Here is a 26399-nt window from a genome sequence, read left to right as displayed (position 1 = left end):
CCCTCGCGTAACAATATGACATGCGTAGAGAACTTAACTAATCGTATCGGTGATTTAAACGGTATTAGTTCCATTTCTTTCTCTCTTTTTTCTTTTCCTTTTTTGAAAGAGAAAAAAACTGTATTAGAACCAAGAAAGATTATGAAGAGAAAAGGAAAAGGAAATGCAAATGTGACGATCGAATATTTTACATTATGAAACCTAATTCATTATATGAGCGCTTTGTATATTTTACCACGCTTCACCTGAGTAAAATGATGGAGATCAAATATAGTTGTTGCTTTCCTGGGCCAATTGCACAAAAATAAATGTTAAGTGTTAGTAGTAGTAAAATTAACTCTTAAATATTAAGAGTATTTATTTTGTATACTTAATACTTTTGTCAAAACTTGAAAGAGTTTTTGTTTTTTTTTTAGTACGAATGCCCTATTTTCCATCTGGTTTTCTTCTTCACTAGACATTCAACTTTATGAACCTCTCATTATGCTACCTCTATAAACAGAGAAGCAACTTCATAATCATGCATAATGACATAATCCAAAACTTAACAGCAACTAAAGCTACGAAATGGACAAAAATGTACACTAGATCTTGTTGTAAATATTTCCATTGGCTGGTACATTAGGCATAATGCCTGTATCAGATGGATTGAGGGTACAAGATAATAGTTAGAGCTAATTTTACAATAATCCCAGACAAACCAAGCCGTAGAGTTGGAAGTTCCACATGGACAGTATTGTTGCTTCATTCCTCATTAGAAGCAATATGGACTTGTTGCACTGGACGAAAACTGCCAGACCAGCAAAAGCCGAAACAGCAAATTCTCAGGACTCTTCAAGAAAAGCACGTCCAAGATTAGAGGCTAGAGCCAATCTGACGGAGCTCAAGGATTGAGACGGCAGGTTAGCATCACAGAAATCTGGCCGCAGTTTAGCGATGGATAGTTCCTGAAGCTTGTTTAGCAACAGAGTTGTTTCAGCAGCGTTTAACAGAGGATGGCCTTTCCAGTTCAGCAACTTAACCTGGGAATCATATAGAGAGGAAAAATATCCAGTCAATAGGACTTAATCCAAGCATCCAATGATATTACTGATACATATATTCATATACAATCACAAGTTACGAAATAAGAGATCTCCATCAACTATAGAATAGCCAGCCAGCAATGATGTTTCCTGACATAATGTTTTCAGGAGTGTTTTGTATAAATTCCAGAAAACAAATTATTCCCTAGTTCCTGGTATGACTAGGGGCAAGATGAACAGAAGATCTTTCAAAATGTTCAACTACTACCTCAGTACCCAAAGGCAGAAACCTATATACCATCCAGAACAGATGTACTGTATCAACCTCCTTATAGTGCAGTATTAGTATGTTAGCAATTAACCATTGAAGTACCTATACTACCACACTGCTGCTTATCTAATATGCATCTGTGGGTTTTCTAACATATTCAGCACTTTCATGGAAAGATGGCTATAAAATCAAGTCATTGACTCATACTTCCAGCAGCCTTGTAATAACTTCTATTGATAAATCCAAAATGAACAATAAGTTAAAAAGTTATAATTATTCACCGCCTGTTATAGGTAATGTCATTTTTATTTGCTATTGCAATGCTTCACAAACAATTGAATCAACAATCAAGCTTCCATAATATAGTTCCTAAATAACCTTAATGCTTTTTAAGGTCTGCAGCAATATTTCATTCCATACCCAAATAATAACTATTAAATAAACCAAGCAACCATATTTTGATAATTATGTTAACGATTGTAAGCAATGACAGATACGCTATCAATAGAAAATGTATTGAGAGCAACAACCTAAAAGCAGAACTTGCAATGGCGATGACTTACCGAGTCATGCAAAAGAGGAAGCCAGAAGCGCTGCGGTGTGGATGGATTTCTCATAAGCTGCAAAAAGATTAACAATATCAATACTTCGAGCAAAATTGCCAATTCAACTTGTGCTTGGCCTTCCCCTCTGATCAGTAACAGCCTTTAACCATTAGGAAGAACATATCCTGATATCAGCACATGTCAATGTGTTTGATGCAGAGTTGGTTTATAACTGACAGTGCAGATCACTACTACATATATATCCTAGATGGCTAGAAGTTCACGAGCTACTAATAAATTTCTCCTTGCGATGCAATAAATGACCAGAGAACTTGTCTCTGTACATAATAATAATTTTAGCATGATTATCAAATCAAAAACTATCAAATGGTTGCACCTAGGCAAGAGGAAAGTAAACTAATCAATATCCACAATCAAATAAAGAGGACCATGCAAAGCAACAGATCTCTTATATGATAAAGCCTTCTTCCTATGACACACATAACATCATTGGCTAGGTTAATGCCAGATTCCATGTAACAAGACTAACGTAGAGCCAGTAGACCAAATATATAACAATTGTTCTTCTATATAAAACAGAGATATAGAAGCTTCAGTCGGTTCTTTCACTGAATCTACCAAGTTACAAGAATAATCTTGAAATGCTAAAACTTCAGCTTCTAACCTAGTAGTACAAGGTGTAGGTGTCAGACACATCACATGAGGATACTTACATCTGATTGCAATTAGCTCTTATTAGATATGGATAAGTACCTGGATAAGTGATTCCATGGTCCGACGAGCAGCACTAGCATCCTTTCCCTCTAGCACCTCCTGAAGCGATCTCTTAAAATCCCGATATCTGTGGTACAACCATGTTGTAAAGTAAACAAACATAGAAAGATAAATCACAAGCTGTATTTTATGCAATTCATGTAAAGAGAACAGAAAAAGAAAGCAAAAACACAAGGAGTACTTATGAAGAAACTCAAGTCCTCTGGAAGTCCCAACATCAGAACCAAGTAACTCGATCAATCCCTCCCATTGCTGTCAGCAGTTCAAATCAAAATTTATAAGTTTCCCAGCGAAAATACTGATACATGTGGTTGAAAGTATCCTCCACAGGAAGCAATAGAACTTTGCTTTGTAGTTAGTCCCATTTCCAAGGGCACACAACTCACATGCACAAAATCATATTCCACGCAAAAAAGTAATACCTTGAAACTGTCATCAGATAGAGACTTCCCAATACTTTCGAACAGTTGTTGAGCAATTCTGTCGAGCCGAACTATGTCGCGAGCTTGCTGAAACCAGTAAATGCCAGACCCTTTCCTACCATGCTTCCAATGGTACATGCCAGCAATCTAAAGTGTAAAGAAAGGAATGAAACAGAAACCAAGTTCATCAGTATTTAATGTTCACTTTTCTATACAATCTAACTATATGAAGGTTTTTGAAAAAAAGAAAGATAAGCCAAGCTAAATCCAAGTCAGCAGCTTGTTTCTCTTTATATGGCTTTAACAACTCAAGCCAAACTTGAGACTAAGATCTAAAACTTATGCTCATTTTGACTTTTTCACTTGTGAGCAACTTCAAGCCGAGACCTCAAATCAAGCAAAGCCTGTTAAAAACATTCAGCTTCCTTATGCATGAGCTTGGCTTAGTTATAGGCCTGAAGTAGTGCTTCTTTTTGAGTTCCGTTTATCATTTAAGGAAGCTGCAATCAAGCTTTCTGTGAAGAGGAATCCTACTAGCACAGCTTCAGGTATAGCAGATCCCAAGCAGTTTATGTACAGGTTGTTAAGTGGAGGAGCTATCATGATAGAGGAACAGTGAAGTATCATATGCTTTAGAAACAAGATGTACCTTCATGATACCTGAACTGATGTTCTCCAGCTCATATAAACGGCAGATCTCCAGAGTCTGCTCAGAGAAGACAAGTTTCATGTCATTAAATAGATGCCACTAGGAGGATATCAAGATGCAGGAAGAAATTATTAGAAACCACGTTTGATATCACTGAGTAAACTAACACGTCCAATTACCTTAAGTGTTATCTGATGACTCTGTACAGGCTGCTTGCATAGTAAAATCTCCAGCAGTCCTAGCCCTTGCTTTGGGCATGATGCTAGATAAGTTGGTGCGATCTGACAACAGACAATGCAAAGATGACATCATATGAATCATGACCAAAAGAAAAAAAGTGTTTTTGGATAAGAACACGGGGTGAGTTTTTGATGCACTTGCATCTAAAATTTTCTTCAGATATGGTGAATTTTGATATCAATAAGCTAAAACTATGTAAAGTTGACTCAAATATGTAGAGCAGCCGAACAATATACATCACTTGATTAAGACAATGCGACAAAAACTGCTATCAGAACATAACTATAAGAAAGTGCGCAAACTAATTATTCACAATAAAAGATTAAAACTCACTTGCCAAGTCAAAGTATGAGAAGACAAAACTTGAGCATACACAAGCCGGTGGAGTTCCTCAATGCTGACACCTCCTAAATTATACAGCTCTTCATGCAACAGAGCATCTGTGTAATCACTATCAGCTGCCAGCAGCTCTATAGCATGAGCAACCATCCTGGATGAACAAAAATCTCAATACAATCTGAAATACAACAATCAGGAGTACCACCTAATAGACAAAGAAACATAATTATAAACTTACCATGATCCAAATGATTTTGAGCACTCGGCTAAAACGACCTAATGAACAAAGAACAAGAAACATTACCCAAAATAAAAACAACAAAACTCCACCATATTAACAATAGGCAATGTAATCCTTTAAGAGAGTGAGAGTACATCTTCCTCACCTCCGGATTATCTCCAAGAATGCCAATAAGGAGGCTCAATAATCCGTTGGAAATAGAGGATGGTTTGAGTTGCATACATTTCTGAGCTAAGTTGTGCATTCCCTCTAAACCCTACATAAGTTTCATGTAATGATTAAATATTTCCAAACAGTAAGGAGATATAAAGAAAGCTCTGTAGTATTAGACAACCAAATGTATGGTAGAAACTAGAAAAACAACAAACTGCCCAAACATGCACATATTTGACAAATGGGGTACAATCATACATGTAAGATTGTGGCTAAACCGGAAAGCCAAATTGGCTACCCAACATCGCATAATCAAATAAAGCATTATGAAAAGGTGAAAAGTGCTGGATAAATAATTGAAAGTTTGTAGAATAATGGAATATATTAGCGAATATACAATTCAATAAAGGGAAATGCTACTCCAAGTTCATAGAAACTTACCACTGTGAACGGCCTTATGAAAATAAAATGAGAGATAAACAGCTCCAGCCAATGACAAGTTGCAGCAGTAATGTTCTTAATGTTTCCCAGCATGATCTGAAGTAAATTCCTCAAACCATCCCGAGTTCGGTGGTGACCACATTGAACCCAAAATGCACTGCATTCCAGTTTACTTATATGGCCCCGCCATTTTTCCCAGGCCTAGTTGTGGAAGTACAATGGTAAGCGCCCATGGATAATACATCAAAAAAGGGGGTTCAGATTAAATGAGCATACCTTCATAAAATCTGGTTTAGTTTTACAACATTGACCTAGTCTTCCTTCTGGAATATCAGGACGCATACGTGGCATTATTGAAACCAGAACAGCAATTGCCTCTACTAACCCGTTTTCTGTCTGTACCGAGGATATATAGTAAGTAAGAAAAGTATAAATAATAAGACATGGAAAGTGATTATATCAATGAAGGGGACAGAGAGACAGTGAGATTCAGAGAGCTTGAATAACATAGAAGTTCTAATGCAAGTCCTTATGGCATAATGCAAATCTTCACTTGAAAGATGTGTAGGTCATTTCCTCAATGAGTGATTTCATAAAAAATGGCAAAGCATAATAAAACTGGAGAAAAAAATCCACAAAGTAAATCTTTCTTCTGTCATAAGATATCAGAGAAACAATGACAATTATAGGTTCACTGCCAAAGCATGTCAAAGAGAAGGCTAAGCAATTCATAAACTCCACAAAAGGGGAAAAAAAATTATCTCCTGCATTTGCAATAAAAGCATCACCATGAAACAGCACCAACTAGAATGAAACAAAGATACAGACCTCGCGATTGTCTAGCTGGTCCTCTCGATAAGATCCATGCAATCTCAACAACTTCACCTGAGAGTGACTAGTCTATTTCAGGCTAATGAAATTAAAGAGATATATTTTCAGTATAAAACAGAGCAAATTCCAGCAAAGAAACTCAGAAGTGCAAAATTACCACAATATCAAGCCATCCAACTGTGAGTGCTGCAGACAGTCCTTCCCAGTAGTCAGGATCATCCTCTATAACCTGTGCAACAAATTCAAAATGAACTCTTTCTGGAAAGCCCACATACCAATATCTCATGAATGTTCATTTACTAAAAAATTAAACATGTGCAGTGAAAATAATAGCAAAAAAAAAAAAAGATTCTGCCATTCCCGTTACGAAAAATAAGACCCAAATATAACAGGGATAAAATAACAAGCCCATACCCATATCCAGAAGATTTCCTGAATAAATATGTCTAGTGCTGAAAATCTGAAATTAATTCAGCGCCAAGAAATAATAAAATCAAACCTGCAAGTTGACAAGCTTCTTTTGAAGACGGGCAAGCCTTGAATAAATTGTACCTTCCGTCCTAGACAAGAGACTATCGTAATCCTGATGGAGAAAAGGAGAAATGTAACTCCAAGAAAAGTACATCTACCAAGAATGTTATACTCGTGTCGAATTAAGAAGGATAATAAGACAGGGTCAGAAAAGAACATTACTGCTAACCAATCAACGAGACGCTCCGGAAGCCAACTTGATAACTGTTTATCAACATAGAATATCTCCATGAGCTGCCATGCAGCCTTCAGACTGGTAGGCTCCTCAACAGGCTGCAATAGGAGAACTTAAAAGACAAATTAAGGGCAGAAGAATCAAATATAATTCAAAATGGTAAGAAGAAACAGTTTCTTTTATGAAGAATGAAAAACTAGGCCACCTGCAAAACCATCTTTGGATCTTCTATTACGTCGGTAGGACGGGAACTTGGCTCCCCGAGGAGGCTACTTATGCTATTACTGTACTCAAGAACATGCTGCCACCTGTATTGCCATGGGAAACAAACTCGAAATTTGATCTCCAAATTTAGAAACTGAAAATTATGTAAGATTCACAAAAACTCGAATGCAGAAAAATTCAAATGAAGTAAGAGGTAAAGTTAATGAGTCAGAATTCAGAATACCATTCAGTGCGGATCGAAGAAGACGGCATTCTCGACAAGGCGGCCAGCGAATTCTTCCGGCTCTGCAGAAGCGCAAAGGGGGGAACCGAGCCATAAGCAATCCTCCTCCTCTGGGCCTCGCTGATCTCTCCATCATCAGTTCCAAGCTTCACTTCCACTACCTTCCCGCCGATCTCCTCCTCGGAACCTTCGTCCCCAGAGCCGCCCATCGTGTCTGGATCCGGAGGTGGGCGGAGGCACGTAACATGGAGGAGGTTCCCACGTGACCAGGAGACATAGACTCGAAAGATCGGGGGCTTAACGCCATGGCGTATGGGGTAGACGACCGGATCTTGGACGCCCGGCGAGAAGGGGACGATGGAGTCCCCGGAATCGGACGGTCGTCCAGGCATCTTCGCCGGAGATTTGGCCGGAACGGAAGGAGGAAAGGTAAGGGTTTCGAGAACGAGCGAGCGGGTTCGACTTGGGGTTTAGGGCTCTCGATGAAATTATTGGCGGGCTCCCAAAAAAATGCTACCAAAAAATCGGCAAAGCATTCTGCAATGGTGGACATTGCTCGCCGACTCTTTAACATTCCCCACTAGTCGAGAAAGTCGGTGCATACTAATTCAGTTTTGCCGTATACTGTGTTGTCCATCTAATGAGTTCTTTTCATCTCTTTTTTTCCCTCTTTAGAAAGAGTAATTTGTTTGCTACTACCTGCTGGTATACGTGCCAATTAAATCTTACCACAAGACTAGAACATTGAAAGAAAACATGCATATAGTTTGTTTATATAATTCTATGTTTATAAGAGGAATAACTATAGTTTACTACCTACTCGGCGGTGACTGGCAAGAGACTACAAGAAAACCGAAAACGTCAAACAAGTAATGCAAAGCCTGAAGGGAAGCCGGTAACGAGAGAGTATATATCGCCGTCTTATTAAATACAAGTACATAAAGGGCGGCTCAAAGTACGCCGAATCGTTTCACATGGCCGACTACGTCGATTCTCAATTGACGTGGTCCTGTCATACAATAAACGTTGCCGAATTCATCAGATCACCATATTAAGCATAGAAGATGCAAGAACAAAGATGGAACATGCTATATCACTATATGCAATATACAAGTTTCCTATAGAAAATACTAATTGAAGACGAGAGAATAAAAGAAATGCAACATCAAACAGCAGCCAATTTATTTGCCTCACTAAATGCTGTTCCAATTTCCATAACCAACCAACAACTCTTAATATCATCAGAAAAAGAACAAGTAACTAACAACTTTAGAATGTTGTATTTCTAAGAGCTCCTAGAAAGAATACACTTTAAGATAGTAAGTAATGTTAGGACAAGTATGCTCCAAGATAACCCCTGTAGAAATTCACCTATAGAAAAATTCAGAATAGTATTATAGCTTCAAAAAAGTGATGTATATAGATTCTGTCTCCATAAGAAACAGGCAAGCAATCACATCGAGGGACATGTACCGAGTAGGTTTGAACATAAATCAACCATCAATCAGTAAGTAGCAAATAAATTCAATTCATGAACCATAAAAGCTGTATTTTACATAATACATGTTCATATCCTACTAAGTACATCAAGATCATGCAAGGCCATGACAGTTGACATTATTATTTAAAAGAGCAGCTTTTATTAACTTAACAATCGAACTCTATCACGCAAAGTTCTCAAATTGTTCCTGAAATTTCCCTCACTTTAGGAAGATGCTGGATCATACAGAAAATCTCATATTCCATGTTACATAGCAGTGCCGCACTCTCAAATTTATCCTGCATGCTACATGTTTCCGACTTCTGACAGTACTTGTGGATAGAAACAAACATAGCCACAGAATATTTGTGAGTAAACCATAATCAAATGCAGCAATTCACTTATCTTTGACATCAGTCGATACAAAGAGGATATTTATTGGTTTTGCCCCAATGCACCACTCAGCTGATCAACCTCATCGTGCTACATGAGTATCAGGCACACATGATGTAAAGAATAAAGATAGCAAGCTTTGGAAGGTGTACACTTCAGTTTATTGCAAAACACTCGCACCATGTTAAGTACACATGATATACATTCAACTATCTAGTACAATACCAGTATATGCACAGCATTCTCATGGTTCCAAATAAGAACTCTGAATGTAGTCTCTTATATAGTTCACCAAGCTTGCCTCCCTGAAGAAAGAGAGAGAAAACATTCTTTTACCATCTCTTGTATCTTTCTCTTCATCTGCTTGTCTTTTACACTGCTTAGCATACTGCGATGGAACATCTCCATTCGCACAAGCTCCTCATTGTCTGCTGAGTCCATGACATTCTCCAATTCCTTTCTCATATCAAAAACACCAGAATCCTGTAAAGACTTTGGAAGTGTTCGCTCATCTAGAGTCTTCCTAAAGATTGATATATGTAGCACATTGGCATATCGCTCCATACGTGTCAACTTTGTCCGCAGGAACTCTATTTCCTCCATTGCAGCAGATAATTTTTGCTCCATCTCCGCTATATTGCCATCTTTTTCTCTCACCTTCACATCTCTGTTTAAATTCCCTTGCATCTCCTTGGAATCTTCATCGAGAGGTGGCCACATAACAGCACAAGGAACATAACTATCAGTTGTATGGCCACTCCCAAGAACACCACACCGTCCTCTGCCCCATGCCCAAACCCTGTACCCCTCACCTGAAACAAGAACTGTATGTGCTGCTCCACAAGCTACTTGTACTGGACCTGTGAAGTTGGGCCCATTTGTCTCAGGAGATTGCATCCTTAAAGGATAGAGCGCATCCCCTACATCAGTTCCTGTGTAGCTAGCATCTGGGCACAGCCCAAGACCCTTTTCCATTCCCCAACACCATACTTCACCAGATGAAGAGACAACAGCTGTGTGAAACAAGCCGCAATCAAGAGATACCAGGAATGCATCATGTGGCAGTCCATTAACAGGTTCCGGTTTGCATGAACTGATCGTAGTTCCGTGACCAAGCTGCCCATTCTCACCAAGACCAAATGTCCAGCACTTAGATTCGATATTCTTTTCATAAGTCTTCTTGTGAGTAAGAACAGCAGTATGAAAAGCCCCACAAGCGATTTCGTAGACCACCCAAGAAGAATCTTCATTGAACACTGGAATAACCGCAGGACGTGATCTATTTTCCTTATCACCTAATCCCAACTGACCATGGCTGTTGTTTCCCCAAGCATAACATACAAGGTTGCCTGCAATATACGTTTCTCCAGCACTAACTGCAGCCACGACATGCTCATTACCGCATGCCACCTTAACAACTGTATGTCCATGGAAATCCCATACAGGCAATGGAACAAGACTGCCCGAAAGGCAGAACTCACCAGTATCAGTTTGCTGCGGGCAATTACCCCACATCCATAGAGCCCCCAGATTATCTATTGCAAATGACATCATCCCTCCAGCCTTGACAGCACAAATCTGTAGCACATTGAAAGTTAGAAATATCAAGAGAACCTACAGCATTCTGGTACACATGTATATTTTTCGGGAGAACGTAATTCAACTTTTCTGACTTTACTAAGACATAACATTTTGCTTTTCAAGCATTTAATTGATGCCACCATAGTACCACACTCTTGCAGAAAGAGTTTCTTAAGACATAGAAGAATGGTATTGCGCTACCTTTAAAACAACTTGGCCGCCATAAATGCTTGATCCATCTGCCAAAGAATCCGGATAACCCAATTCTTGTAGTTGTTCTACAGTGGAGGGAATCAACGAATTCTCCTCACCGTAACCAAGTTGGCCATCCATAAAATAGTCAAGGCAGAAAAGTATGCTGTTGCTCACAAACTGTATCTATGCAGCAAGCCGCAAATATCAAAGACAAAACACAATAAAAAGAACTGCAGATTAAAGGATACAGATATTGTAGCCCCACGACCAAACGGATCCATCATCTGCCAAGTAAACATGAAGGAATAAACAGCAAGTTTCTAAGATCCAGGTGGAGAAGTGCAATTAAATATGTAGAGAGAGAGTTAGACTACTAATTTCCAGAGCATCTTGTTTCAAGAGTTAAAAGTGTCAAACCATTCAAAAAACTATGCATGTGATGTGAATGATCAAGCATCTTACTGGAATATCAACAGCATGGATCATAGATAAAATTTTGAAATACTTAGAACCAAAAGACCATAGGTTTTGGAACTTTTTATAATTTAACTTACAAGTGAATTAGAAAATTTAGCTGTAAGCCAAGTGACATTATCAAGCAGTCCCAAATTGATGATTCCAGAGAGACCCTAAAATTACACAAATTTTCTTAATTCCGAGAGCAAGACCAAACAAAGTTCAAAATTTTTGCATCTTTTCCAAGTGGCGATGGATGTGTCAACCAATCAAAGCTATAAATAAACACATACGTGTAAAAAGATTTTTTAAAAAAAAAAGTAGAACAACCCATACCATCTAATGCAAGACTATGGTAAGCACCAGCAGCAATCCCCACGAACTTTGGCGGCCGCCCTCCTTGTCCATTCTTCCTCTCTCCCAAAGCGATGGGAACCGGGAGGAGCTCGTCCTCCTCCTTCTCCGTCCCGAGCCGGCCAAAAGTGCCCCTTCCCCACGAGAACACGCGTCCATCTCCTGACCCATTTGTACCAAAGCACTGAAATAAATATCTCCCTTCTCTTGGGATAAGAAGCTACACGGAGTGAAGAGGAGAATAAGCAGTACCAGTCAGGGCAAGAGTGTGGGCTTCTCCGGCCGCGACTGATACGATCTTAGCCGACATATCGGCCGATCCCGATGAGATCGGGAGGCGCCGAGCGTGTACAGTGTCAAGGTGAACTATGAAGGGCCTCTCAGAGTGCTATCGGCCCTATCGTGGCGAGTCGGATAAGAGACAGTAGGAAACTAATCGAGTGTTGCTTTATAAAGCGTGCTTATACCGACAAAGGATTACCCTATCATTGTTCATTTGTCGCTATCCAAGTTTTATCCTCGACGGAAACTAGCTTGCTTCAAATAAAGATAATTTATCCTCCACAGAAGTGCTTGACACGGAAATTTCTCTGAAGTCATCCAAGAGTTTTTTTTTTTTTTTCCTTTTCTTTTCTTTTCTCTTTTTTATTTTATTTTTTCTTTCTTTGTTTTTTTCTTAATGAGAAAAGTGGGCCTAATCCAACTAAATTATTCTAGGGTTTGTTAAAGGTACGAGCTTTCTCCCTCTATTTTTTTCCATGTATGCCCCTTACAAGGCAAGCTCCTTATTTGTTTGTGGGTAAAATACTCTATCAATTTTGTATGTATGTGAATATTCTTTGGGAAAAAGAAGCAAATATGAGGGTTATACATGCAAGAGATTAAAAAATAAAACGTAAAGATATATTGCTGAATAAGAACAGAAGTATTTTCAAGAAAACAGGAATAAGTGTGCCGCTTTTATTCTTCTTCCTTTGATATTGCAATCAAAGGATTATCACTTTGCAAGATTGAAGAATGTAACGTCTATTAATTACGTCCAAGTGGCCATAAGAAAGGCAACCACGTCGAGGGAAACCTGGCTTAGACCTCAAGCTTCTCCAAAAGCTTTTCAGAAGAAAGCAAAAGAACGCTGCAAGAAAAATGACGATCAAAAGGCGAGACGACATAGATTAAAATGGAACTTGTTTCTCTCAACATGCATTTGAATTAAAAAAAAAAAGAAGCAACGAAATACTCTTATATGAGTAATACAATACAACCCTTTTTTTTTTCTTATACTTTCCTATCGACTAACAGACAGACAGACAGATGCCAGCATACCTAATCAAGGAGTAGTGTTTTGCAAAGCCAGCTGCGGCTCTGTGGACTGTAACAGTTGAAAGTGAGAAAAATCTCTCAAGTTCAACACTTTGTTTTCCGCAATACTTCTTCAGAATTCATCACACACCAAAGTTGGAAAGTATGGATACTTTAGCATGATTTAGAGTCCTCATACGGGGTGCACTCATTTGTTTGAATACTCCCCTTGGCAATTTCGAAGCAGTTATTTTCCTTTAAGCTACAGCAAGTTGCCAAGACTTTTATAAGAAATTCTTCAGACACCTGGGAAATGGGTGAAGCTCAAGTGGCAATGTTGTTTCTAATTGTTCAACTCATATCCCAAAAACTAGATCCATGACCTTGGATACAACTGATTTTGCTGGGGAAGCAATGCTTCCAGTCGCACGGCGCCCACTATCACTGATAATATTGGTGTCAGCCTTTGGGTGATAGGGGCGAGGGAAAGCTCCCAATGCGCTTGGCACAGCAGTGCTCTTCACAGCAGGCATCTTTGGAGGCAAGTTAACCATGAAGCCCCCCCGATTTATTTTCTGTAGCCTCTCATTCAGAAGCTGACGCTGTATCTGATCAACAGGCTTCACTCCTATTGTGAGAGCACCATTTAACTGAGTCCCATTCTTTTCTAGAGCCTTTCGAGCATCATAATGGTGCTTTAAGAACCCAATAAGAAACGCATTGGAGAAAAAAAAAAAGAGTCAGTTTGAATCCAGACTAATTCCAGAAGACGATAGAAAGACGTTAGAAGAAAGAAACAACCAGTCAGGACATGCTCATTAAATCAATTTGTCACTTCTTTTGAGAGTACTATTGTCTACCAAATTCATGCTGTGTTCTAAATAACTCAATATATTAGGAAGAGATCTTAATATATACATTAGGAAAAAAGTGAAATTTTTAAACCAATGGGGAATGGACAAATCTTGTAGTTTTGGCCCTACAAAAGGGACCTATCTTGCGGAAAGAAACTAGGGAGAATAGAGTTTTGACCAAAGAAACAAAAAGGAATAGATGCCAGTAACTTGCGGCATGGATATGCACAAGATTGAACCCATATATTGCAGCACTTAGATTATACAGAATCCTGATTTTCATATTTCAGAACGATGGAATGAAATCAGGCAACAAGAAAATTGTGAAACTTGAACTGGGTTATACTCTTGGGCAGGACATGAGTAGGACATGAACAAGCACGAAATTCACTGATTAAAATATGTCCCAAATACAAAGTCTAGCACCAAATCAAGTTCCGAGTTCCTAAGCAGGTGATTATTTCAGCATGAAAAACATAACAAGAGATTTTTGGGTTATTATGGGTCAAACTTGGATTCACTAACATTAGGGACAAAACCCCTAAATTTCACAGCATGAGAGTAGCTTATGAATGGTATGAAAATGATCGTTAGGATCACAACCACTTGTAGGTAAAACCTGATGGTGTTCAGCTAATGGTATTCTTTGCACATCAAAATAAAGGAAATACAGAATTTGATGAAAGGATTAGAGATTACCTGATACAATATATGCATCCAGTTAGCTTCTCGTGGGCCAGGGAAATGCCTAATTATCACCCCACATTTCTCAAACTCGCGAAGTACAAGGTTCGTATCACTTGGGAAGAACCTGCAAATGAAAACAAAGAGCAGTACCAAGCACAAAACATGATGTTATAAACCTGGTGGCATCATTAACAAATGCAACAGAAAGATCATGCAGTTAGCATTTCACAAGTTGTTGGAATATCTTGGACACTGAGTTGATCATACCAAGAAAGAATTGTGCAAGAGAAGTTCACCGACTGACAAAGACATTAGTGACCACTATATGAGAGTTATCAATACAATCTTCTAGAGAGATAAAACTAATAAAAATCACTACAAAGACAGTGAAAAGAATAGCCATCATCAGGGAAATCACACTTAGTTTCATTTATAACTCATTTATCTAAGAAAATTTTCGGATTCACATATTAACAATTTATAAATGGAGGACATAATCTATATCGCTACCCACATCTAATTTTTCTGAAAAAAGGATTATTTTTCTTTTTTATTTCAATCGTATCTTTCCTATATGCCATGTTAATTATTGCTATCTACCTACCGATAGCTCAAGAACTATAATAAAAACATAAAGAAGCAAGATAATAAAGCAACCAAGTAGTAGCAATCTCCATACCCGAACACAGTAACCCACTCCTCGTCAGCAGCTCCATTAGTCATCTCACTGTCCTCCATCCTCGCAACATCCTTCGTGGGAGGGGGAAGCGCGAGCAACGCGCCAGTCTCGACCACCCCCTCAACCGGAGAACCCTTCCCCTTCTCCAAATAACTCAATCCATCTTCTCTCGCTGGCGTTATCATCCAATTCGAACTCGCTCCCCCATTACCGACCCCACTGCCCGATCCGCTCACCTCCGCCCGAATCCGCAAAGCCGAGGAAGAGGACGGAGACGAGAGAGAAGGCGACCGGGAAAAAGATCGCCGATCCGGACGAGGCGGCGTCCGGCTACTCGGCGAGGAGGGTGGAAGATCGCCGACGGCGGTGTCGGGGGAGAAGTCGGCGCGGTCGTCGAGGGTGAACATCGGCGGCGGAGGCGGGTCGGCGCCGCTGGCAAGGCCATCTCGCCAAAGGGCGGAGGTAGCCGGCGGCGACCTGCCACCGCCGCGGTGGTGGTTGCAGATCGGAGAGGCGAGGTCACGGTAGAAGAGGGATTGACGAGGAGCAGATCGAGAGCTCCTCGAGAATGATGAGGAACTCATCGTCTCTCTCCCTCTCTCTCTTTCTCTAACTCTGTCCTCTTCTGCCTCTTCTTCCTCTTCTTCCTGGAAGCAAAGAAAGGTTTCAACGGGACGGAAATGGGGAAATTTTTTGAAATATTGGGGGGATTTTTGAGTTTTTCGATCTGCCGCTTTGGTTTTTTTGCTTTCTCCCAGAAGGTGGAGGCGGTCCGAAGTAGCCGTATGAATAATAAAGACGAGGGTTTTGGCGTCAATATAAAGCTTTCCATAGCCGTTGATGCGCATCAAAGCTGGGGCCTGGCAAAAACGGACGGATAAAGAGGTGAGTATTGCACATCCACTAATTACGCGGGCTACTCTTGCAAAGGAAGAAAAATTAATAGGAACAATTACGTCTAAATACCCATAAACTCCTTAATTGTAAAAAAAAATCCTCTGAGATATCCCTCCTGTTAGTTATCCATCAGATTAATTTGATCAGTATCATATAATCAATTTTAAGTCTTTTATAAACCACTTTACTCTTAATTCATTTGATATTCTTTTGGTAAGATCAACGTCAATGTGTACCAAGTATAAGATGGAATAATGCATGTGAGAATAGACAATAATTTAAAAGTTTTAGTGTAATTATTCTAAATTAATAGACCTTAATTGCAACATCCAATCAGATTATATTTTAGTGGATTCACAACCTCTTTACCAGAGATGAAACAAAGAAAGGCTGCTTCTAGCCTTCTACTGCCTAATATAACATAGTTAGAGAACACCCCAATACATAGAAGAAAAGTCTTGGAGATCACCTTGCTGTAATTAGCATCTGAGCTTTGCAAATAGTAGTTATAACAAGCCATAAAGAACTACAATATAGAACAAAAATTCTTCAGTATGGCTGAAAACAATGAATGCATGGTTTTGCAGGGAGCCCTAAGTTGGCCAGGTCAAGCAGAGGGATAGCTTCAATATTCTCGAGATCAATTAGTGAAACCTGAAATCATAAGAGGAGTTCCACCGCACTCTTCGCACCTTGAAGATAGACGGAGCACCAGTAGAAGGAACATTTCATACAACAATTTGAAGTGCATTTGTCATTTGATGGGGATCTTCTCCTTTTTCTTGAGTAATCAGGCAGTTTTAATTACACCACGCGTAATAATCAGGAAGGAGAGAGTTGGCACTATCCCAATCCTGCACGTATAGAACCACAGCTTTAAAAGAATGTAGAGGAACAATAAGTGGTTGCAAATCATGCAAGCAATGTAGTCCTCGCCACAAGAAAAGGAAAACTCTGATACCTTCATCATATTATAAAATTGAAAAAGAATAACAATAATGAATCCTATAAATCACCAACCCAGAAAATATATTTACTGGACCAAACATTAGAATATCTCGTGCACAAACAGGCCCCTTATTTCTCGACAGTCCATTGCACAGAGAAACACATCTTACTGCCTTACAAATTTCTGCAGAAAAAAAGCCGCAGATGCAACCATAAAGCTAGAGAAGCGAATAGCTGTTTTTTCTTCATATGGATTAAATTAAATTTGTTGTCAAATCACTTTTTATTTGTAGATAAATTTATCATATAGATCAAAGTAAGACTCCAGGATTAACATCACTATCAGAAAACTGCTTCTTAGGTATGCACTAAATTCAAATAAAACTAGGCACTTGTATCAAACTCCAGTGGTTAACTATTAGATTAAACAACAAAAATAAAGCAGACGGAGATGCAGTTTATTGCATACCTAAGAAGCAGCTTTCTGCACTAACAAAGCACTTCCAAAAAGGTCAAAAGCCGAAGATACCTTTAACAATATTACAGCAGCCGCAGTTTTCCTGTAACTGAATCTATGTCAGACTTCCTCCCTGTATAAAGGCACACGATAAGGGTTAGCAGATTATAGCATATAGCAATAGTTCAACTCCAATTGTATTTGCCAAATAGTTAAATTACACGTGAGAACATCTCGCAGATAAGTAGCATAGTATTTGTATTGATCAATGACAAAATAAATCAGCAAAAAATATCTCAGTAGAAGCTAGCTAATTGTCCCTAATCAAGGCCTAGCTCCGAGACTAACAAAAAGTGGCAGACCTTCCTGCATACTATTTCAAGTATTAAAGCATGGCTGCTTACTGTTCAACTGCAAGAAAAGATAAAACAAGAATCCAAAATACAAGATCAGAAGACTAAGAAGCGAACCTGGTCCAATGGCAAGAACTGTCCTAGACCCAGATAGAACCTGTAAAAGAGTTCGTAATCATTAGGTTTCATCTATTGATACTGTCAAGAGAAAAAAAAAAAGAGTAGATAAAAATGGAGGAAAAAGAAATGCCCAGTTGGATTATGTTTGTCAGATTAGAGATAAGAGAGGAGATTCCAGCTGCAAAGAGGAACATTATTTAAGGTGTAAATACTCAGTTACCCATGAACTCTCTCTGGAGAACAACAGACAACAAAATTTCTGAAAATGGATACTGACTATTCTGTTGTTTAAAGACTGTTTATGCATTTAGAATGATAATTATTTCTTTTTTCCAGAAAGTACACTCCAAGCCAAACGGATCATGCTGAACTATAAGAGCTGTTGAATTATAATTTTGCTTCTAGTGCCTCCTATTGCATTGTGACAACATGTAAAGCAAACCTGTGTACGCCCTGCATCAGCAACAACATGAGTTGGAAGGCCACAGCGATCTGCGGCATCCTTCAGCTTGTTCCTGGTGATATTCAGAAAAGAAAAAAAAAAGACATCACATTGGAATTACATTAGGAAGAAAACTAACTAGTCCAACACAAATATTCAGTAAGCAATATGGAGGAGAAAATGGAATAGCAACTGTTGCATACATTTCTTGTTGATTCTTGCATGACAGAATTATTTTAGCTTGGCCAAATTGCTCCCATTGTCTCAAAAGAGCACGATGGCTGCAAAAAGAGAGATCAGATAACCAACAAAGTTCTGTTAAGAAGACATATCAATAGAGGAAGTGAGTACAATGACAGAAGGGATAAAGCTTACAGCAAAACTCAAAATGTGTACTACAAATATGTTATTTGTTGCTGGGAGTATTTGGAAGGGTGTTCTTAAAATAGATAATCAGCTGAAAAGTGCTAGTCATGGATTATCAAAAAAGATCTATATCTCAGTAGGTTTTGCAAAAGATTGCCATGTGTCCCTTCACTTTGAACTTGTGATATAGAGAATAGAAAGCACCTTTGGACCTTGAGTGCATATTTTTCACTATCATGCAACTCAAGTCGGCTCCCTAGTTACCTGTAATCATACAATCTTGATTCATAATCATACCATTCAGTATATCAACTACAAAGAGATAAAACCTAAAGTCATAGATCAAGTTTAGATAATCTCCATGGAGATAGCATGCTCAACTTAGTCAATTTTAATTTGGTAGGGAGTAATATTTGAGGATCCATGAATAGGATAACTGTGAGTATGATAAACAAGATAGGACCTCAGTGGAACTCTCATACTACAACATGTAAATCACTACTACGCACCAGCATGCCTATAGATTAATATATATGTGTGACACGTGAATGTTCTGTTTCAATGCATCTGAAATTATTTTTTAAGAGAATCCAATTATGCATTAACAGTAATTGCCAAATGAAACAAGACTTCAAAGCATATTAGAACCTTTGCAACAATTCCGCATACATGCCAGTTGCTGCATCTGTCATTAGAAATAAACATAAGATGATTAGGAATCAAGGAAACTGATTCACAATGAAGAAACTTAGAGCAAGCAATAGCAGACGCATAGCATTGTTTTGACACTCCATAATCTATCCTTATACACCAATGCATCGTGACACTAATAAAAATAGTTTGACCATTTGATACACTTACGAGCGCATTGAGAAGCTATCTTTCCAACTCCCATCTTCAGATCTTGTCGAACAACTAAAACCTGCAAGATCTTGCACCAAATTAAATCACCAAAACCAGTAAAGTTTTGGCGTTAAATGGAAAATTAACAAACTTTTGGAAGGTTTCATAGTCCCATATTAAATCGTATTCAGAAAATGAAACAAAATTTTTACTAACTTTCTGTCGAAAAATTAAGAATACTGAAATATATATAAGAGAGCTGCAGAGAGCATACCATCTTGAGTTCTTCTCCGCTTCCGCCGCCAAAAGCGGCGGATTGCTTCTTGGCCGAAGCCGAAGGCATTGTGGAATTGGAATTCCTCTTCGAACTGCCTCTATACGACGCAGATAGATCCATAAACAAGCCCAGAAGTAGACCAATTACGAGCCCAGGGAGGAAATTTTCCGGTTTCAAGCTGCTGGCCAACCATGGCTCCTCTCTCTGTGTAAGGAGAGAGAAGAACGATATATTATATGAAAAACTAAGGAAATGATAAGGAAAAAGAACTGTAGTGCAAAAAAGTGCTCACCTTTTTGGTTTCTTGAGAAGGATTTCGCCGTCGGGGGAACATCGCGTTGCCCTTTGTTTGCTTGCTTGCTTCGCTTCGCTTCGGATGAGTTCGGACATTGGAATAGGAGAGAGAAAGAGGTCGGGATGAAAAGGGTTTTGCTACTGGAGTTTGGGCTTTTTTTGTTGGGCTTTTATTGGGCTTTTCTACGGAAATACCAAGTATGACTATGAAATAAATCTATTGGCAAATAAACAGATGGGCAAATGATTTTTATTTTTTATCTTCAACTGTACTTTAAATAAGATAAAAGTGCCGGTACTTCTCGAGAGAGATATATATATATATAGATCAAACAACTCGACTAATCTTTGTAGTTAGCAAACTGCAATAAGCTAATATCATAGACATATAACAATATGATGAAAAAAATGTTTAAAATAATTTATCTACTATGATTGAATATATTCAGTGTGTCTTATTCAGATGTTGTGTGCCCTTAGGACTTGATGCTTATTTTTCTTATAGTGCCGATTGAAAGTCTCTTCAAAATATCTCATTTTACTTTGTGTATTAAGCTTGTAAAAAATAATTAGATTTAATATAATTTATCACCAAATATCAATCACAATATTTGTAAAACGGATCAAACCCATAATAATAAGACTCAATCACTAAATTAAAAATAGTGGCAAATAATAATTAAATATAAATCATATGCAGATATTTCAGTCGATAATCAATAAATTATACTGTGCATGTATAATTCTACTTCGGTGCGCATTGAATCGGGATCATTACTAATATACCAGTCAGTTTACTCCCATTCCTTTCATAAATGACATCAGATGAATTCAATTTCCAAAAGACTTAGAGGGAGATAGACGCAGGCAACTCTGACATCCAAACAAAACTATAAATGAGAGAGAAGGGATTGAGAGGAAGGGAGACACTGGCAAGAATTTAATATGCTAGCATAAATTATGTTTATAAAATAATTTATAAGCATATCATTACTCTATAAATTAATGGATCTATTATTATTGGTTGGATGTAATTAACCAAAATATAATTAATTTTACTGCAATGACCAAATGATCCCTGCTGCCATATTATATTAGCCATACAATCCAGATAGTGGATTGCAGATTCTACCCCCCCTCCACCATCCGCTCCGTTAACTCACACGTGCTATTCACGCGATCGAAGCACGTGAGCGGCGATCCAACCGGATACACATGCTCGGGGCGAAGGACCACGTGCGGGGCAGCGAAACACGGGGAAGGGGGTCAAAGACGCAATCGAATCTCGCCACGTGTGATTGACCACCGATCCTAGTGGGCTTCTTTTGGGCGCCCTCACATGATCGCTGCCACCCGATCCAGCTCCGCATCACGTGCTCCCTGCGGGCCCACCGCTGCTCCCCACCCCCCTCCCAAGATTATAAATGGGCCGAGAGGAACGTGAAAGAGGCCCATGAAACGAATAAATCTAAAACGTAAAAAGATAAATAAATAAATAAACCTCCACGCCAAGCAAAGACCCAAGACGTTCTCTTCCCCACTCCTATCTCTATCTCTCTCTCTCTCTTTTGCAGTCTTTCCTTTTAATCCAAGCAAAAAAAAAAAAGGCCAAAAGTACAAGCCATCATGCATCAACCCCTCCCATGCGATATAATCCAAGTAGGATGTATCAATTTGGTGTAGCTGGGGGTACTGACGGTCCTTAAATAATATAACGATTAAAATAAAAAATAATAATAGATGACTAAATTAACAGTAAAAGGGAGGCACCTATAGGGCCCCGATCAACCTAGGGATCAGAGGCCAATGGAATCCGGACGCAGACTGACGAAAACGGTATAACTAAACAACCCCATCGGATGGATGACACGTATTAAATCGAACGGATAATGGCTACGTGGCGGAAGGAGACGAGGCATAACGTGGAAAACCTCCCCGGGGTTGTAAGAAGTAGAAAAAAAACAATCCACCCTACCTCTGTAGCTTCCCCACGTGGTTACATCTCACCCGTTGGATCGTCTGAGTCGAGCTGTAATCGTCGTGCTTAAACGTGGGTTAGGGAATATTTGTTAGCGCGCAGGGGTCGGAAATGGCAGTAGGATAAAACGGGGAATTTATAATATAAAAAAAAGAGGGGGTAAAAAATGAAAAAAAAAAATAAAGTGGACGCGTTTCTCGAGGAAAGAGAGGGGGGAGAGTTGGGTTAGGGAGAGGAATCCGGCTGTAAACTTGGAGGCTAATGCACGAGTCATAGCGACGAACACTGTGAGATCGATTCCTAAGGAGAGTTGAATTGAACACTTATAAAGTAAATTTCACATTATAACCCCCCACTCTCTTCTTAATTACCAGATTAATTAGCCATAAAGTAAATCGTGTCTTTTACTGTTACGCCCTCTTGAGACCACGAAATTGCGAGGGCGTTTATGTCCAGACACTGACAGCATCGACTTGGAAGTTTTGGTCAGAATGGAAACTTATCCCTGTGATATTTATTTGTGGAGAAACCACCGCGAAGGGTGGGATGTAAATACGACGGTAAAAGAGGGGTAGTTAAAGAGGCAGTACCTCATGGTACATGAGAGGTCTCCTTTTCCTTTTTTCCCCTGCCGTATAAATACCGATATAATTGTTTTTTTTTTCACCTCGCCCTTTTGCTTTATTACTCCTTTCAATCCTTCGTTTCAGCTGTCTTCCTCTCTCTCACCTCTTCAACGCTCACAAATAAACCCTAACTCTCTCTCTCTCTCTCTCTCTGTTCTCTTTCTATAACTTCTCTGGAGGAATCATAAAACTACCCCGAAATAGTACAAAATGGAAGCACCCGAGTACTACCCCGGCGGGTACTACCAGTGCGCGCCGGAGAAGAAGGCCGGAGGAGGAGGCGGGGACCACTTCATCGTGGACGACCTCCTCGACTTCTCCAACGAGGAGGAGGAGGAGGAGGAGGAGGAGGTGTGCGGCGCAGGAGATGACGCTGGAGCCGGGAACTCGCCCGCAGATTCCTCGACCGTCACCGCCGTGGATAGCTGCAACTCCTCCTTCTCCGGCTGCGACCCGCATTTGCGCGGCGACCTCGTCTGCCGGAGCTTCGCGGATACCACTCTCTCCGACGACCTCCACGAGCCGGTACGTAATTTTCTCGCGAATTATTAGAATTTTAGTTGTAAGTTATCCGATTGTTCATCGGACATTTCCCATTTTCGGCCACTTGGTTTTAAATTTCAAAAATGTTTTTACTCGGAAGAAAAAAAAAAAAAAAGCGGGTAAATTGTGGAATTTTGGAGGAATTAATTCCAGTTTATTTTCACAAAAGCGTTATGTATATGTATTTTAAGCTGCCAGAATTCTTATCATTCAAGTCTCAATTCGGTTACCGGGAAAAAAAACGCGCTAAGAGATCTAGTATTCCATTCGTGAACGGAATTCCGTTTCCGAACGGTCCAAAAAAGGAAAGTTACAAGACGGAGAAGCGCTTCTGGAAGAAGCTTTGAATTTGAATTTTTTGCCATTTATGGTTGCAGTACGACGAGTTAAAGGAGCTCGAATGGCTCTCCAATTTCGTGGAGGAATCCTTCTCGAGTGACAACCTCCAGAAGCTTCACCTCATCTCCGGGTTCAAATCCACCGCCGCCACCACCATTTCCTCCTGCTCCGAATCCCGAGACAACCTCTCCGCCTCCGCGGCCGGCGCGAAGCCGGAGCTCTTCCGCCCGGAGGCTCCCGTCCCCGGCAAGGCGCGAAGCAAGCGTTCCCGCGCGGCGCCTTGTAGCTGGTCGTCGCGCCTCCTCGTCCTCTCGCCGGAGGCAGCGACGCCGTCGCCTGAGGCCGAGATAATCGCCCCGGCGGTTGTCAAGAAGCCTGCGAAGAAGAGGGATCCGGGCATCGGAGCGGCGGCGGCGGCGGCGGCGGCGAGGCAGGACGGCCGGAAGTGCCTCCACTGCGCGACGGAGAAGACGCCACAGTGGCGGACGGGGCCCATGGGGCCGAAGACGCTATGCAACGCCTGCGGCGTCCGGTACAAGTCCGGCCGCCTCGTGCCGGAGTACCGGCCGGCCGCGAGCCCGACCTTCATGCTCTCAAAGCACTCAAATTCTCATCGGAAGGTGCTGGAGCTCCGCCGCCAGAAGGAGATGGAACAGCAGCAGCTAATCCACGGCGGCCCCACCATGTACGACGGAGCTCCAGGGAGCTCCGCAGACGACTTCCTGATCCACCACCGTATAGGCCCCGATTTCCGGCAGCTCATCTAATTTGAGAGCGGAAAGAAAAAAAATAAGGTCCCTCAGTAAGAATTAATCCTTTTTAGGAGTACTTTTTTGCAAAAAGAAAAAAAGGAAAAAAAAAAGTACCGACAGATTGTTGTGCGTTCGAGTTTAGGTTCAAAATTTTCGTGTTATTTTTTCTCTTCTTCGTTCCAAGTTCTAACCCTTAGAAATTAATTCTAGGGAATTTTAAGCCAATGTATCGCAGACTTTTCTTTTCTGCAGAGAAACTTAAAAATGTACTGAAATTAGAACAAAGTTGCTCGCAAGTCTTATAACTCAGACACTTTTTATGAAACCTTATCACAAAATTTCATTTTACCCCAATTTTTAGTTTTTAGAGTTGTGACAGCATAACTGCTGCGTACAACCAAACAAACGAATGGGATTCCTGTTGTCCATCGGATGCACGTGATCGTTTTTCCCTTATCGCAATCCGACGGTCCAAAACTCGCGAGTCGTACTCCAGGGGGCTGTACGAAAGATTACCCACCGTCCGCATCGGTCACTCAATACCACGAGCCCCTAGGGGTGGGAGAATATAATTATTAGAAAACTGGAGGTCCTGCCGGGGACTAACTCAGCGAGATGGGCGCCCAATGACGCAGTCACATGGGTTGAAGCCCAAGAGGGAGGAATGAAGACTAATTCAGACATAGAAAACAAAAGCCTTCTTTAATTATTTTTTTTCTTTTTTAATTTTTTAAAAAAAAAAGACTCGTTGATATGGGAATGGGTGTCCTCGTGATCCAAGACAGGCTTTGGTGATCCATAGGCCACTCCCTCCTACTCAGTATTAAATTTCTGGATATAAGTCAAAAGAAAATTTTGGAATATCCCCTCGTCCTGTTGCATTGTATTATTTCTTTTCAGGTCCTTTTCTGCATATTACCCTGCAGTTCAACAGAATCTAAAATAATAGGCCGTGGTGCCGAGTTACAAATATATCACAAAGAAGAGAGAGGGTCTTCTTTGTAACGAGGCTAAAATGTAGGTGGTAATATGCGAAAAAAAAGAAAAAAAGAAACAGGGGAAGGATATTATTATTATTTAGGGGTGTGGGCAGCAGAGGGGAACATACGTAACGGAGGTCACATGGGTAGGGCTCTGAATTGGTTGGTAAGGCGCATAATAGCAACCTTATTTAACGCTTTTTACTGTTCCATTCGAAAGGGGGAGATGAGGATGATGGAATGAGATGAAATGGTGCGGCTCACGTCTTCCACCACAAGTGCGCACGTGCTCGCACGGAGAAGCACGTGCGCAGGCGTGGGAGGCCACCTTTGGGTTGGGTCATCATCACCCACCAGTGGATTTTGTTGCTGATCAAGGGCTTATATTTTTATGAGATTTTTAATTAGTTAACGTTAAACAACTCCTAATATGAAATTAGAGATATTATACTCACTCGTGCCAAGATCCATCTCCAAGTAAATTTATTGTGATGGCTTAACTTAGTTTAGTGGTTTAGCTTGACTCAGTTTAATGACTCAACAGTGTGTTGACTTAAAGGAGTAGCTCAGCATCACAACAACTATAAGCAATGGTTCGACGATATAATGACTTATAGTTTATACTTTATGATTTTGTCTACCGGCTAAAAACTTGCTGATATTTTGTTTCGTCTATATCTAAGCTTTAAATTATTGAGTGATAACATTATATATTATATGAGAGTTAAACCAATTCAAGTGGCATTCGTTTAACTTAGCACGATATTAATTTACCATTATTCTTTAAAAAAAAAATCATATTTAGATGGATCCATTGCCATAAATTTTAAATCAAATTTACGTTAGCTGATAAATTTATAATGGAGGAGCAAAAAGATTGATACGTGCATAATAAAAATTTGACCAATCTTAAGGATGTAGGTGAATCTCGCTTGAGTGCAGCTGACTCTATCTTGGTAGAAACATTTCGTGGGGTATGAACAACCAAGGTTTCACTTTGCTATAATGGAAAAAAAGACTTTACCCATTAATGGTTAAAATACTTTGTTCGTGATTCATCTATGATATACCTAACCTAACTCTAGGGCTTCAACGACAAA

At 39.9% G+C, this 26399-nt stretch overlaps 5 protein-coding genes across 7 annotated transcripts; 1 reads left to right on the top strand and 4 right to left on the bottom strand.

Moving 5' to 3' along the window:
• Positions 1 to 561: 561 nt before the first annotated feature.
• On the bottom strand, positions 562 to 7598 carry LOC140764864 (nuclear pore complex protein NUP85). The gene is made up of 18 exons (XM_073103686.1): positions 7107 to 7598; positions 6864 to 6966; positions 6646 to 6756; positions 6452 to 6535; positions 6110 to 6181; positions 5950 to 6006; positions 5398 to 5517; positions 5122 to 5322; positions 4673 to 4783; positions 4525 to 4562; positions 4281 to 4437; positions 3887 to 3988; positions 3708 to 3764; positions 3059 to 3205; positions 2818 to 2888; positions 2616 to 2703; positions 1860 to 1916; positions 562 to 1022 (listed from the first exon to the last, which is right to left on the bottom strand). The coding sequence occupies exons 1-18, from the start codon at positions 7496 to 7498 to the stop codon at positions 825 to 827; spliced, it is 2166 nt and encodes a 721-aa protein (XP_072959787.1). The 5' UTR covers positions 7499 to 7598; the 3' UTR covers positions 562 to 824.
• Positions 7599 to 8618: 1020 nt separating this feature from the next.
• Positions 8619 to 11997, bottom strand: LOC140759607 (ultraviolet-B receptor UVR8). The gene is made up of 5 exons (XM_073096216.1): positions 11818 to 11997; positions 11548 to 11727; positions 11008 to 11039; positions 10762 to 10938; positions 8619 to 10557 (listed from the first exon to the last, which is right to left on the bottom strand). Exons 1-5 carry the CDS (start codon positions 11873 to 11875, stop codon positions 9268 to 9270), a joined length of 1737 nt encoding a protein of 578 aa, XP_072952317.1. The 5' UTR covers positions 11876 to 11997; the 3' UTR covers positions 8619 to 9267.
• Positions 11998 to 12709: 712 nt separating this feature from the next.
• LOC140770898 (nuclear pore complex protein NUP35-like) lies at positions 12710 to 15970 on the bottom strand. Its single transcript, XM_073112262.1, has 3 exons — positions 15085 to 15970; positions 14418 to 14529; positions 12710 to 13559 (listed from the first exon to the last, which is right to left on the bottom strand). Exons 1-3 carry the CDS (start codon positions 15930 to 15932, stop codon positions 13221 to 13223), a joined length of 1299 nt encoding a protein of 432 aa, XP_072968363.1. The 5' UTR covers positions 15933 to 15970; the 3' UTR covers positions 12710 to 13220.
• A 456-nt stretch (positions 15971 to 16426) lies between these two features.
• Positions 16427 to 20212, bottom strand: LOC140771072 (uncharacterized). 3 transcript variants are annotated; one of them, XR_012106110.1, is made up of 9 exons: positions 20080 to 20212; positions 19785 to 19991; positions 19529 to 19598; positions 19316 to 19352; positions 18505 to 18582; positions 18302 to 18374; positions 17857 to 17896; positions 17399 to 17519; positions 16427 to 16835 (listed from the first exon to the last, which is right to left on the bottom strand). XR_012106110.1 is itself a non-coding variant. In XM_073112494.1 (9 exons), the coding sequence occupies exons 1-8, from the start codon at positions 20119 to 20121 to the stop codon at positions 17470 to 17472; spliced, it is 597 nt and encodes a 198-aa protein (XP_072968595.1). In that variant the 5' UTR covers positions 20122 to 20212; the 3' UTR covers positions 16427 to 16835; positions 17459 to 17469. The 3 variants fall into 3 exon arrangements, 2 of the variants coding, with proteins under 2 accessions (XP_072968595.1, XP_072968714.1); XM_073112494.1 differs by having other exon boundaries at positions 17459 to 17519; XM_073112613.1 differs by having other exon boundaries at positions 17459 to 17519; positions 19529 to 19589.
• A 2526-nt stretch (positions 20213 to 22738) lies between these two features.
• LOC140770990 (GATA transcription factor 9) lies at positions 22739 to 24623 on the top strand. Its single transcript, XM_073112372.1, has 2 exons — positions 22739 to 23210; positions 23606 to 24623. The coding sequence occupies exons 1-2, from the start codon at positions 22896 to 22898 to the stop codon at positions 24332 to 24334; spliced, it is 1044 nt and encodes a 347-aa protein (XP_072968473.1). The 5' UTR covers positions 22739 to 22895; the 3' UTR covers positions 24335 to 24623.
• Positions 24624 to 26399: the final 1776 nt, after the last annotated feature.

This window comes from Typha angustifolia, chromosome 1 (genome assembly GCF_048772165.1).
Source record: "Typha angustifolia cultivar Huaian chromosome 1, ASM4877216v1, whole genome shotgun sequence".
Taxonomy (NCBI): Eukaryota; Viridiplantae; Streptophyta; class Magnoliopsida; order Poales; family Typhaceae; genus Typha; species Typha angustifolia.
Note: the sequence above shows the minus strand (reverse complement) of the source record. Positions and strands in the feature narration are given on the sequence as shown.

Bases quoted from the DNA above. Each gene is read 5' to 3' on its own strand.
- LOC140771072 (XM_073112494.1), bottom strand. From the start codon at position 20,121: ATGTTCCCCCGACGGCGAAATCCTTCTCAAGAAACCAAAAAG. The intron at 19,353-19,528 runs GTAAGTGTATCA...TTCTAATGACAG, and splicing joins GATAGCTTCTCAATGCGCTC to ATGCAGCAACTGGCATGTAT. The intron at 17,897-18,301 runs GTTTGCTTTACA...ACTCTTTTACAG, and splicing joins CTGATGCAGGGCGTACACAG to GTTCTATCTGGGTCTAGGAC.
- LOC140770990 (XM_073112372.1), top strand. From the start codon at position 22,896: ATGGAAGCACCCGAGTACTACCCCGGCGGGTACTACCAGTGCGCGCCG. The intron at 23,211-23,605 runs GTACGTAATTTT...TTATGGTTGCAG, and splicing joins CCGACGACCTCCACGAGCCG to TACGACGAGTTAAAGGAGCT.
- LOC140764864 (XM_073103686.1), bottom strand. From the start codon at position 7,498: ATGCCTGGACGACCGTCCGATTCCGGGGACTCCATCGTCCCCTTCTCG. The intron at 6,757-6,863 runs GTGGCCTAGTTT...CTCCTATTGCAG, and splicing joins ATCCAAAGATGGTTTTGCAG to CCTGTTGAGGAGCCTACCAG. The intron at 4,438-4,524 runs GTAAGTTTATAA...TTGTTCATCCAG, and splicing joins TCAAAATCATTTGGATCATG to GATGGTTGCTCATGCTATAG.
- LOC140759607 (XM_073096216.1), bottom strand. From the start codon at position 11,875: ATGTCGGCTAAGATCGTATCAGTCGCGGCCGGAGAAGCCCACACTCTT. The intron at 11,728-11,817 runs GTACTGCTTATT...CAAATGGGTCAG, and splicing joins CCACACTCTTGCCCTGACTG to GAGATGGACGCGTGTTCTCG. The intron at 10,939-11,007 runs ATCTGTATCCTT...CTTGCTGCATAG, and splicing joins TTTGGTCGTGGGGCTACAAT to ATACAGTTTGTGAGCAACAG.
- LOC140770898 (XM_073112262.1), bottom strand. From the start codon at position 15,932: ATGCGCATCAACGGCTATGGAAAGCTTTATATTGACGCCAAAACCCTC. The intron at 14,530-15,084 runs GTATGGAGATTG...TTTCATTTGCAG, and splicing joins GAGTGGGTTACTGTGTTCGG to GTTCTTCCCAAGTGATACGA. The intron at 13,560-14,417 runs GTAATCTCTAAT...GGGTTCTTAAAG, and splicing joins GGATGCATATATTGTATCAG to CACCATTATGATGCTCGAAA.